A 14,029-nucleotide genomic window follows, 5' to 3' on the forward strand; every position below is an offset into this window, starting at 1 on the left:
CAGCCCATAGCTACCTGCATGCTGATGGTGAAGGTACTTTCCCACCATGAGGGAAACAGGAGTTTAAGAATGCTTCACAGAGGAACTGAGACAAAATTAGCTTCCCATGTTTGCCAGCTGGCATCATGTCAGGAAGCTGCATCTCCCAGCAGTGTAGATCCTACTGCCACTAATTTGGGCTTAAGGTTATTTCTGCTCAGTGGCAGAACAGGTACTCTTACCTTGGATATTCTATCAAATAATCACTGCATTTAGCCACCACAAGAATAATTTTGACAGACTATTGTTGAAATCTAATGAACTAGCTTTCAACTTTCAGTCAAGGAAGCCTTATGCAAAGGAAAAAAAACATTAAAACCAACATTTATTCTGAATTCACACAAAGAAATACACAATGGAAGTATCTGTGAGATTCCTACTCACCTCTCCAAAGTCTGAAGTGCTTTCTTATTTAATTCATCCCGAGTGCCCTTCAGAATAGCTGTAGGACAAGACACAATGCTATTTAAGAGTTGAATTCAATGTTTCATATTAAATAAGTAGATAGAGCATTTCAAACTGGGAGCATAAAATCTGTGGCAATCTGGGGGGTGGGGGTGGTGTGCATGTGCTCATTTTAACATGAATTCTCAAATTCATTTTTATTAAACATTCTTTTAACTCCCTTATTTGAAATGCTGAAGCAATTTTTTTATTCACATACACCACAGAAGAGGGTTGGGAGGAGAAGGGGCCATACACTCATTGGATACCAAGGGCACAACAGGCCCTCTGCCAGGATGGTGTAAATGCTAAAAGCAGTAACCTGCAGTGTCTTCTGACTCAGATACAGCCGACTCCACCACCATCTTCACGTAGGAGGGTGCTGCAGGTCGAACAGGGAACACCAGGAGCCAAACTCACAGCTCTGTGACAAAACCCTTAACAATACACCACCTTCCTTGAGACCATAAACTTTTAGGCCACACTTCAGGTGTGACATTATCCACTAATTGCCTCCTTTGTGCCTCTTGACTAACAGAACCTGCCCACCAGGCTTGCTTCTCACCACATAAATTAATTTGTAGCCAAAACCATAAAAGGAAGAGAAAATCAAGCTCCTGATATACGAGGGTATATCATCACCAAGATCAATGGGAACAGAGGAAGAGCTCAGGGAAGCATGGCTTTCTCAGATCCAAAACATCTGGGAACCAAGTGATTGTTTTCAGAAACGTATTGGCTGTCTTGTTCTGGTTCTTAAGTTTTCAGATTTTGCATAGCAGTTTTCTCGTTCTGCCTATCCTCAATTTGAGAGTGACTGACAGCACGAAGTAGTGATGAGTAGTTCATCCATCAGCAAACATCTACCTATGAATATATTTGACTTCATACAACAAGTCAATGTATGCTCCAAAATAGAAAGTTACTAAGTAGTATATACTTAAGCAACAACAAAAAAAAAAATTTAAGCATCTTTAAAAAGTTATTAAGAAGAAAAAGAGTTGTATTCTTCTACAAAACCTAAAAAGGCAATCATTTTCTAGGGATTCTGCAACACATTAGCAAGTGAAAATTGGAAAGTAACCTAGTTATAGTTATAGTGATCAGACCTTTTTTATCCCTACGTTTTGCAATAGTTCAAAATACCAGGTTCATTTGTGAGGAACAGCAATCTTCAGGGTTTCACAAATAATAATAGGGATCAAAACTTGCTTAGGTCACAAAATGTACTCTAAGTATTAAAAATTTGCATTTTAAAGAAAAAATTTGAAGACATGAACTTGCTTGTAAAATGCAGTATTTACTACAAATACTTCACTCTCAATAGCCTTAAATCAGGCCACTACAAAACACTTGGGAAAGGTAACAAAGAAAGACCATTTAGGGAAAAAAAATCACAATAATCAAGATTGATGTAAATAAAAGTGACATTGGAAAGGATTTGATCACACTTATAAACATCCATGCAGAAAAAGTACGTGTTTTTTACGGAAACAACAAGATTCCTTATTTAAGTTACAGAACAATTCTGGAGATGTCACACAATAAGGAAGACTGAAAGAAATGTTACTATTTGCCCCTCATGGAAAAGCAAGAACTTTTAGCTTTAGCTGGTGAGACATTTGACTAATGTTCAGCTTGTAGTCAGAAAGAATACAAAATAAGTTATGGAAATGAAGTGATTACTCCACAACTAGTCAGCTTTGCCTCTGCACTACTGGGAAACAGCATGTGACTCCCACCTCCCACAATATGGACTGCATCTTCCTCTACCACTGAGCTGAAAATCTGGTTGTCCATCATTTGATTTGTGTTTAACTTCGAGGAACACATCAAAATTTGTGTTTGACAATACTGAGCACTGATGCTGCAAGTTAACTGTGCCATTTATTGGGTCTTTACAGCTAAAGGAGATAAACAAGAGAAAAACAATAACAATGAAAAGTGATTTGGGGAGAGATGCATAAAAAGAAGCTTGGCCAGCAAGTTAAGGGAGGCGATCTTTCCACTCTGCTCCGCTCTTGTAAGACCCTACCTGGAGTGCTGTGTCCAGCATAAGAAAGACATGGGTCCATTGAAACGAGCCCAAAAAAGGGCCATGAAAATGGTCAGAGGGCTGGAATACCTCTCCTGTACAGAAAAGCTGTTAGAGTTGGGGCTTTTCAGCCTGTACTAGAGAAGGCTCCAGAGAGGCCTTACTGCAGCCTTTTAATACTGAAAATGGGCTTGTAAGAAAGACAAAATAGGTGATTGGATTTTTTTTAACCAGGGCCTTCAGTGACAGGACAGGGAGTAATGGTTTTAAACTAAAAGAGAGAAGATTTAGATGAGGCACTGGAAAAAAATCTTTATCAAGACAGTGGTGCAAAACACTGGAACAGATTGCCCAGAGATACTGTGGATGCCCCACCCCAAAGAAACCTGCAACCCACTTGTATCACCAAAAATCTCTCATTTCAGACAAAGAAAAGCTTGCACTAAGGAGACTGCTAAATGGGTCTCCATTCTCTGAGGCTGACAGCACTTATGAACTCTTCAGCCCCTACCTCAAATTTACCCACTGTGCAGTTCTACCAACTTAAACACAGTATGACTCACTATTTAGATTAAAATAACCTGCAAAACAGTCTGGCCAATGGGAGAATGGCACAGGGGAGTTTAGTTTCCGAAACTTCAGTAGTTACTCCCGTAAGACTCGGTACTTCTGCAAATGCCACCTGAGCAGCCCAAGATGTATTTTCTAAAGCAATCCGGATTCTTAAAGGACCTTCAGCCTTGCTAAATTCCAACAGGATATCCAGCAATAATTTGGTACCTAATATGAAACTCTACAGTCACATTTGAAAACAGAGGAGGACAATTTTTGTGTGAGCAAGCAGATTGTGCATTCACAGCTACTGCGCTCTGAGCGAAACACTCAATGCTGAGGATCAGCATCAACACTACAAACGTGGGGACAGGCATCTAGTCCTGTCCAATGGACTAAACACCCATAAGCAGCTGAAACATAATCAGGTTATGTAACACATTATGGTTTATGGGCAAGAATTCAGTTTGTAATGTGCAAAACTGTTCCATTATGTGAATCACAACATAAGCAGCAGGGATGACAGATAGATGGACTTCAAAAATACATTTCTGATCCAAACTACAACACCAACACGCATGCACCCTTTGAAGTATCAGTGGCTTTCAAAAACTCCTCCCTTTTGTTGAGATGCCTAATATGGCAAGGAACACAGTTTTAGCACCCAGAATTATAATTAAAGAATGTATGCACTGACAGCTATATCCAAAAGCAAAAATGGTAAGTTTGTTCACTAACAACTTTTTTACTTACTAGTGAACAAATGTGTTTTTTAACATTAATCAATGCTGTCAGTATGCTGTTTGTAAAATCCACATGGACTGATGTCTTCAATTCAGTCCCTGATCTGTTGCCTTCTACCAAATTTCTAAATTAATACAGAGACACAGAACAATCCATTTCTGAAAAAAGTGGGAGGGACTGTTAAATCTACAAAGATTTCACAACTTGTGAGGAGGTGATGTGAGATAAGAAGAGCACTTGTACACTCTCAACCTAGTCTTTCCTCTTTAGCCTTTGTCAAATTCATCTCACCTCTCCCTGTCTCCAATGGATTCTTCACCAAACCTAAAGAACCTACAGCTTACAGTCAAAACCGGAACTACAAGAGGAAGAGAAAAGGTTTGCTGTTGGCATTGACCCATTGGGAACAGATCTGCAGAAAACGGACATTCAGGACAAACCCAAGGTTTATGCTTCTAAGAGTGAGGCAAAAGTGGCAGTGACTTCCTCTGAAGACACATCTTTCAGCTACTTCAATGCAACTTTTTTCAAGAAACCTGTAATTAAGAATAGGGAAGCTATATACTGCTACCCAGCATAAGTTTCAGGAAGTCTTATTTCCTCCAGGTGTAAATCTAACAGTTGTAGGGTGACTTTTTATCAAATGCTTCCACAAGTTCTTGAATTTCATTTAGCTGGATTCTCTCTTCTGACTCTGTTTTTTAGCAAGTATATTTTGCAGGTCACAAAGAAAAGGCTTTTCTCACACAGGAGGAAAAACAATTACTAAAAGGATGTATCAAATAAGAAAGCCTAAACTTGGATGGAAGGCATCTTGACATAATACCATCAGCCTTAGAAGGCAATTGGTCAAATGTCTCTGAAACAGCTACCATTGAAAATGCTGATTTACAGAAAGGCACCTCAAGTGGAGAGTTAACAGAAGCCATATATGCACACACACAGAGGTTTGACTGTGTACGTATATGTCCCTATGAACTGGTATAAACACAATGATAAACTAGATTGACAGTATGAGGCAGGATTACATACCAGAGGGGAGCTGTTGCCTTCCTTTCAGCATGTTCCAGCCTTGCTTCCTCACTGTCTTATGCTATTTTTTCAAACGATGCTAATGAAAAATGTCTTGCTAGTGCAAATTTGACATTTTCTAGTAAAATACAGTTCCATATTCATGACCATCATATGTATGCTTTTGAAGGACCTAATCCATTTTATTAAAATACAAGCTGAAAGATGGAAATATACTCTTCCTATTTCCCCCAAATAACTGAGTGACTGGTCCCATTGACTTAAAAGGGTAGAGATATGAGAAGGCAGATATTCCACTGTATCACAACATAAATCAAATGCTAATGTGGAAAAAAAATCCAATGCAGTTGTTGTGAAAATTGTTTCTTTTACATTAAAAAGGGCACGATACTGAGCAATATTCTTTTGAAAACTTAGAGACTTCCAGAAGAAGAGTTTCCAACATGCATTTTGCTGCACCAAAGTATTTTTAGAGCCAGAGCACAGTACATGCCTCTACAACTTCATTCTTTAGAAACCACCTTCTTTCCATACTGAGGATAACAAATAGATTGTAAGGGGCTAACATAGAAAACCTTTTATCTCTGAAAATAGTCATTGGAATCTTGTATAGCTTTAGGAACTGTTTAAACAAAATCTAGGCAAAAAGTCCTACAAAAATAGACTGTTAGGCAGAACTCTATTTTTAATGAACTTAAAAAAATATATAAGAGAAAGTTCAGGCTAGGAAGGACACTTTTTTGGATGTGAACTTTCTAGGGGGAACTATTCTGAGGCAGAGAAATGGGGAACTGGAAAGAGAGCTACAGTGCCTGTTATCTGATGAAAATCAGTTCTCAGAACAGCTGATCAGATATGGCTGCCTGAAAAACTAAACCAACTTGCACTACTGAAAGCACAAACCATTTTAGCACACACACACCTTAGAGAATGCTGGTGTAACTTGCAAGGCCAGCATACTTGCATGATACCCTAATAGAGTCATTTTAGCTTTGTTTCAGGCCTCTTTGCTGGAAGAAGTTGGTTTGTTCTATGGAACCCATCTGACAGAAAAGCCATTGTGTGCATGAGGGCAGCACTGCCAAATTCATTAGCCATTATTCAGCCATTCAAAGAAATGATGTTAGAAGGCCTTCTACCTATGTTAGAAGTCATAGAATAAACAAAGACTGTTCCCACCTGTGACCTTAATGAAGGTCAGAGTTAGAACTCTCCTGAACACACTGAGACTTCAAGCCCTTGTGGTCACCAAGACCAAATCTGCAGGAGCCTATTGTCCAGTCACTCAAGACCCAAGCAAGCAGCATTAAAATAAAGTACTTCCTACATTCAGCGGTCTGTTACTAGTCCACATTCACACTTACCAGCGAGGTAGATATTTTTATCTTGTTTACTTCTAAGTAGAGAAAGAAACGACATCACAGAGAGGTTAAATCTCTGTGGGGAATCAGTATCACGCCAGGAACTGAAGTCAGGCATCTGTGACTCCAGTTCTTGGACTGTGTTTCTTTGTGATTTATGAGTGGGTGACAAAAATATGAAAATAAATGGAAAGTTTGACTTTTTTGTGCAAATAAGTGAAAGAAATACATTACAAATATTCCAGTAAAGCACACCAAGCATTGCCAGCTACACTCAGATTAACATCACCTAAGTAAATGATCTACATTTCTTCCTTTACCTAAATACTTCACTTTTATTACTACAGAAGACAGTTCTCTGAGCAAGTCAACAGTCCCCACTTATCTTGCAATCTGATTATTTTTCATGTCTAGTCAGCACTGAAAGCAGATTTTCTAATAAATTTCCATTGCTTGCCTTGAAGACTGAACAAACGTTGTCCATACAACAGACTTGACAAACAGGGTAACTCACCATCAGTAGCTTGAAGACTATATGTCAGGCCCAGTGCCAAGTAACCCTTTGCTAGGGACTCTCCAGCATCCTCACCCAGGTCTATCACCATTTTAGCAAAGTGTTCTCCTTCTTCCAGCTGCAAAAGAGGTAGGTTGAGACTTACAGGCATTTCCTCTATACTTGCTTCAGCAAGATTATACCACCAAACTTACCCGTAAGCGATCACACAAAGGCTTTCAGTGATCTAAGTGACCAGTTATAAAGAGGAGGACACAGAGGGTCAGATTAGCAGACATTGGTGCACATGCAGTTTTGAGAAAAGTTTCAGTTTTGCACCCCAAACTATTTCCAGATGTTTAAGATTAATCAAGGGCACTATTTTTAGTTCCCTTCAGGCAGGCTTCAATCATGTGACCTTAAACACAAATGCTGGACCAGCTAGACCACTTATATTCTACCCCAGCCATGCATTGAAAGGTCTAACAGGTCTCTTCCTTCAAATGAAAGACACTGAGTTTTGCTGTATGATTTTTCTAAATCTCAGTAAATTTTACTTCCTTTTAAAACTCTACAAGAGTAAAACAAGAAAGCACTAACTGCTGTATATTCTCCTCCCCACAACCTTCCTTTCAAGCTGGCCATAAAGATCTATTGGCATCTGTAAAATCTGACTTAAGGGTAATCTTAAACAAAAAGAATAAGTTGACTATTTTATTACAGAGGAATATTCTTCATTTCTAACTTCAAACTCTCATTAAAATAATTTGCTAGGTAGAAGTAGAAAGGACTAAGACCTGTAGACTGTACATACCTAGAAAGACATAGGTGGAGAGGTACAGGCCAAAGTTGTAAGTAATGCTTGAAAAACAGAGTCTACAGGAAGACCTTCTTTCTGTACAAGACAGTATATAGATCCTGTCAGCCATAATCACAGTCATCCCTAATCAAGAAGCAGACATAATTATATTATCTGAAAAATCTTCCTTTTGGAAACTTCTGTTACATGACAACTGACTTTATGGGATGAGGTTGTTTAATTTTGAAAAAGTACTTTTTTGCTTGAAATCCTTCTGGTTTAGATAAAAGTACTGTATCTGTGTGCCCTCCTAATACTCAGCTTTGTCAGACTTCAGTACCTAATGACTCCTTAACAGCTAAAAATGACTCACGCCTAACAAACTGGAAAAAAATGTACCAAAACCCCAGAAATTTCCCTTCCACAGTGATCTGTTACTATGCTACGTATGAACAAAATCTACTTGACTTGACATAATAGATTCTGTCAATGGGCCTCCCAGTCACATCATTTGAAGATATTCAGGTGACAATATTAACTGATGGCTTCATAAACAATGGAGTTGAGATTTATTAGATTATATCAAAAACTCCTCTGGGCTGTACAATTCAAACTAGATTCAGACCAATAGTTCCCAAATTTCTGAAACCTCATACCAGTCAGTCCAATGACCAACACATGTTATCATCAAACTCTTTCCTGAAAGCAGTTTAAAAGCATTACAGTCTTGCTCATTGCCCAGTCAACTGTTAATCTGGAAACTGCTGATTGAAACAAGAATACCTCCTAGGGGAACTCCTGGGCTAGCAACTAAACTGCTAGGACTGTCTTTGAGGGTATAAGCCAAAGTCTACCAAAATCACTACTGACTTCAGTGATGTTCAGATGAGACCCTTTAAACTATGATCACGTGAGGAAGACTGAGATTCATTTCAGGAAATCTCTTAATACTGTCCAGAGCCCTATTGACTTCCCTGCTTCCCATACTAAAGTATGTTCTGGACTGAAGCCTTGGGCAAGAGAAGAAGAAAATGTTCCAGGACTAGCTACACAGAAAAAAACCCCAAGAATCAAACCCCATAGATCACCAACAACAAAAAAACCCCTTCCATGAAGCAATAACTGAATTCTTCAGCTCCAGGATCTTTTATGTAAGACTTGAAATCTCTGCAGCCCAAAAATTCATTATGCAGCTCTTTGCCACCATAAACAGCTACATTCCCACTCTCTTTCTTCGTTGCTTCTCCTCTTCTCCCCACACACACTTTCATTCAAGAAGTCTCCATTAAATGAAGAAAAGAGCTATGCAAGGAATTCTAATGACTAGTGAACAAGGGTAGGGGTGGGTAGAGTGTATGAAAAAAAAGGATTAAATTACAGGTTTGGAGGTGAAATGGAGACATTTAGAATTGGGAGAGATTTTGCTCCATTGTTTCTCTGAACGGTCACCTGACAGTTTTTCCAGTCTCTGACTGATGGCCCATGCTGCATAAATCAGCAGTACACCATTCAGGCTTCTTGCCTGCCAGTTATCCAGGGCCACCTGTCAGTGTCAGATTAATCTAACATATGAATAATTAAAACCACAACTTTTCAGAATGGCTGAAACAGCACTTCTAGCACATTCTTGTAAACATTTATTCATACTAAACACTAATGGCACTTTGAATAGCCACAAAGATTCTTATGAATGCAAACTTGGGTCAGCTGAAGTCTGCTTTGAAAATAAGTGGCCTTGCTAACTTCCAACACAGCTGGTTCTGTTTATGAGAACATTTACTTTCTTGCAGCACTGAGATATTTACCCTGCCAGCCCTGCTGTGGCAGCCATCTGCCCCCTCTTCTCCAATTCTCCTACTCTTCAATCATTCTGGGCAAGTGTGAGAAGCCAAACCTTTCCCTCACATCACCCACTGTGATGTTTCCACTCTCCAGGGCATAAAGCCTTACTGACTGGCAAGTCAACTGTGAATCTGGAAAACTACCACCTGAAGCAAGAATAACCCCCTGGGGACATACCCAGGGCTACCAACTAAACTGCAAGGACTACCAGATTGCACTCAGGATGAAAACTTCCTCTCCATACACCCGAATGAGGGACCAGTAGTGAGCCTGAGCTGTCATCTGCCAGTAAAGCAGTATCTGTGGAGGTCCTCAAAGATATGTCTCCACTCTGTATTGTAGAGATGAGAAAGGGAGTGGGAAAGGCATCAAAAGAGGCCCACCAGATAGAATCGTTCTCCTGCATGCTGCCACACGACATGAAGCAGCAGGAGCTGCCCCCTCTGTCTCCTCCCCCCATGTGGTGCCAGGTGTGTGAAATCTCACCCTGTGGGACTCACAGAAGCTGTGAGCTCAAGGTACTCAGAAGTGAGTTGAGTGGCAGAAAGCTTATCAGAAGAATCAAAATGTCCATTCCTACTCCTGCTGCGCAGCCAGGGGCCAGCCTCACTATGAAGGGAACCCAAGTGATTAGTTCACTTCAGAAGAGGACTACAGTGTTGAGGTGACATAATACTGCACTGGAAGTGCAAGGAACATCATGAAAACCTCCTATTGCAACTTACAGGCCCTTGCCAGTAAGTTTCTCCACAGCAGGCATGGCACAGCATCACTTTGTGATTAGGAAATGCACAGTGTATTGCTATTACCTGGTTGCTAGCAGCTCCCAATACCACAGGAAAGACATTTCTTTGGGCCAGTAACAGCTTGAAGGCAGTTTCCTTCGAATCCCTACTTGTTATTCTCTCAGAAGCAAGCAAGAAACGTCTCAAAGCCATACAGATAGAGCTCCAATTTGGCCCTTATTGTTCCTACATTCTTCTGCATACTGCACTGAAAAGCTCATGGAGAGAAGGGCAGCATCCCAGGTTGCAGAAGTTCCCTGCCCCCAAGACCTGCATGGAAGAAAGTTCAGAAAGCAGGCACGGGGGAAAAACAACTGAAGAGGAACTCCTTATCCTTTTAACTCAAGCTGCAAAAACTGTCAGGAGGCAGTTGGAAGCACTAGCTGAGCAACCTCACCACCACACCAGAAACAAGCACACACGTGGTACATGGGGAGAGACAGGCTGCCAAACTGAACCGACACCAATGAGACAGTAGTACTGTGGGGTTGGTTGGTTTTTTTCCCTTTCCACTCCCTCCATCATGTTTGATAGAAAAAGAACAGTTGCTAGCTGTGTTGACCCTGAGGGATGTTTTCCCTGGTACAGAGAGTGGCTGTTCCAGCCACCCTTGTTATTTGACTGCAGTTTTTGGTGTGTGCTCCAGCCAAGGTGCTGTCCCCTGGCCTAATGCCACCCAGCTGGTTTCCAACTGCCACCCAGCTTGTTTTCAGAAAAGCTCAAGCCCTACCCTACTGAATCAACACCCTCCAGGACTAAGTGGGAACTGCAGTTCTCAACAGCACACATTTAGAATGACTGAGGGCAAACAAATTGACGATACACAGCAGCATAAAAATGGCACCTTGCTGTGCCAAAAAAGAGGAGCACACAAGGGAAGAGGCACAAAACACATCAAATAACACTGGACTTAGGACAGCAGACAAGGTTATTGAAGCAGATGAGTTCGGACACCAGTGACACTGAACAATACCCAAGCACCCAAGTGACCCAAATCCTACGGAAAGAGTATCTATGCACAATTATGCACTATATTAGTTCACTGAATTGACCTCATCTTATGATTTCATTACACGGAGTTGTAGGTATAGAGACTAAATCAAAGAGAAGAAAATAAATACTGTGAAAAGAGAATTGTAAGAGGAAATGATAGGAAGAAAATGGTCAATAAGGCATAGTCTAATGAAAAGGTTTTGTCCCACATCTGTTTACAGCATGCAGAGCTAACTATGTTACCTCTGTCAGAAAAAAAAATCCTGTACTTTCTGTTGTTGCTCTAGTCAGCATTTTCTCTTTATGTCACCACTGTTAAGCCCACCAACTTACTCTGTGTCTAAGCACAGAGGAATACTTAGGCCTTTCCTCCACTGTAGTTAGAGTGGTTTGTTCACAAAGGAGATGTATGGAAGACAAAATTCTTGGTCATTTTTGATGTCTAAAACCCATGGGATTGTCCCAGTAACACTAGTGGTAATGTAAGCAAGAATGTCTTTTAAAAGATGGAAGAAATCTCTAGTACCAATTTGCCATTCCTTGCTTTCTCAGAAGCTTCTCACCCTAGGGATGCCAATCCTCTAAAATGTCTGCTCAGCAGGCAGAATAACTCCGAGAATGGGCCTAGAGTTGATCTTTCAATACTATTCACACTGCAATAAGACCTAAGCATTTCCAGGCAACTCCAGGGCTCCTAAATGCCTGAGTACAAACACATGTACAGCACTTATTATCTACAAGGGCAGGGTCAACAACAGGCAGAAGGAGAGAGAAGCACACTGATTAAGTGGTCTGTGGAAGTAATGAATGATAAGCTATTACCTCAGAAGTATGCAGCTCTAAATATTCATCCTGCCAGCCTGCCCTGACATACACACACACACACAATGTCCTGACCTCATGGTGTCTTACTCAGTCTTTATGACTCCATGCATGATCTGCCCTGGCCCAACACCACTTCTTCTCCCTTTCCCCAACTGATGGCATGATCTCTGTCTTACAAGCAAAGTGCTGGAGCAGAGCACTTTGCTGAGCATTCTAGTTAAAAGAAAGGAAGGAACTGCCTGAGGCACAGCATCATCTTGTGCTCCACCTTTTGCCATGGGATGAAGTCCCTCCAAAAGCTCAAACCAGCTGATAATATTGGCATAATTTGGTGCTATATAAGTTCAACACAACACCACTATTGCGATTGTATCAACTGTGGGGCAATGAAAATAGTAAGAACATGCCTCAGGTCTTGCTGGTTTCTGTCAGACTTCTAGAAGATTCAAGCCTATGCTAGGACTATAGCCCATTTTGCTCTATGTGTATTTACAATCTTTTCAGTGTGTCTCCATTAAAATCAATGGAGCAAAAGCCACAAGAAAGCAACACAGTAATCCTAAAGAAGGCTTCTAAAATGGACAAATTCAGTATCTAACACTTGCCTGCAGCAGAAGTCCCATTTTTAGTATTTTCACAACACCTGCCATAGCAGGATCCTGGAGAACCTACATTAGTAGTGAAATTAACAGTACTGCACTATTAAAATATTAAAAACAACAACTCATGCTGCAACTCAAAGTCATTGCCAAAATAGGCAAGTGAGCATTCAGCTGAAGCTGTGCCAGGGAAGGCTGAGTGAAAGAGGAAATTGCAGCAAGCCTTTTAGTAAACGGAACTCTGAATTTATAGTGGAGCAAGGCAGGACAACCTCAGTATGGACATATTCCAATGCAAGCTACTTCAACTTTCCTATGAAAATTTAAAACAATACTCTGAACTACAATATTCAAAGACTTCATAGTGCATTCTGGAAAGCTAAAAGACAGCTGGCTAAGCACAAATGGGTTTACATTCACTTGATAGAATCATTCACACACAAGTTCAGCAAACTGGAAGGCTTAGCAGCATGATGCCTCAAAAGTAATTCTGAGCCCACCATAAACACATTTATAACACCTGTGTAACAGGCTAGATACAGTATATAAAAATTCCAACTTTGATGAAAACTTTTGTATTTGTACTCAGTACAGGTCTGACTGCATCCTGACCATAGTATTCTATTTATATAGGTGCACTAGTTTTGGAGCTTTTGTGGTCATCTAAGACTACTGCTTTAAGCTTTAGAATTAATGAACTACTGATTTATTGTTTACACTTTGGTTTTTTTTTTTGTTTCTGAAAACCTGTAATTCTGAAAAAGGTAACCAAAACATTGCTTCATTCAGGTGTTTACTGCAGGCCCCATCCTGAAAGCTAGTAGTTGATAGGGCAGATCATCTCCTGATGTAAGCCAGCACTAATACGCCAATGGAGTAGTGTCAACTTACATCAACTAATAACGTGGTCATACTGTCACAACAAAAGCTGGGGGCACTTCAGTTGTTTTCCACATCAGGCTCTGTTATACATTGATTTGCATGGCATTGTATGAATGTATCTATGTTTTCTCTTTGATTTGTTCTGTCTTGAAAGATAATTTCATAGATGTGATCTGAGTATCCTTAATGTTTTAAACTACTATGGTACATTTCAATTAATTTTTTTCCCCGGTCTTTAAAGTGTGCTGAGACACCATGTACAAAACAAGTTAAGTGATCACTAGATTAATCATGAAAGAAACTGTTTTGTGCTTCTCATGACATTCTGCAATTTTCCAGCTGCATAAATGTTGTGTTTTGTGGTTTTCTTTATTGCTCATAACTGAAATAAGACTAAAGTACTGTTTGCCCATGAGCTATAAACAAACTGGATACAATACTGCACTGAAGGCATATAGTAGACAGATGCAGAGCATAAATCAGCTGTTTAATTTGGATAAATGGTGATCTGATCTCACCCTTTTCCTGCATAGCCAGCAATCAAATACATAGATATATTTCCTAATTGAGAAATGAATCGTATTTTATATGTTCTGAAAAGCAA

General features: G+C 40.1%; 1 protein-coding gene across 4 annotated transcripts in view; it reads right to left on the reverse strand.

Moving 5' to 3' along the window:
- The window catches only part of TTC7A (tetratricopeptide repeat domain 7A), a 176,389-nt gene that overhangs the window by 104,356 nt on the left and 58,004 nt on the right, over positions 1-14,029 (reverse strand). For all 4 annotated transcript variants that reach the window (XM_071577114.1, XM_071577106.1, XM_071577097.1 and 1 more), the window contains 2 exons: positions 6,722-6,839; positions 424-481 (listed from right to left, as the gene is read on the reverse strand). In XM_071577114.1, the coding sequence (XP_071433215.1) occupies positions 424-481; positions 6,722-6,839 (176 nt within the window). The remainder of the gene's footprint in view (positions 1-423; positions 482-6,721; positions 6,840-14,029) is intronic.

This window comes from Pithys albifrons, chromosome 2, assembly GCF_047495875.1.
Source record: "Pithys albifrons albifrons isolate INPA30051 chromosome 2, PitAlb_v1, whole genome shotgun sequence".
NCBI classification, from domain to species: Eukaryota; Metazoa; Chordata; class Aves; order Passeriformes; family Thamnophilidae; genus Pithys; species Pithys albifrons.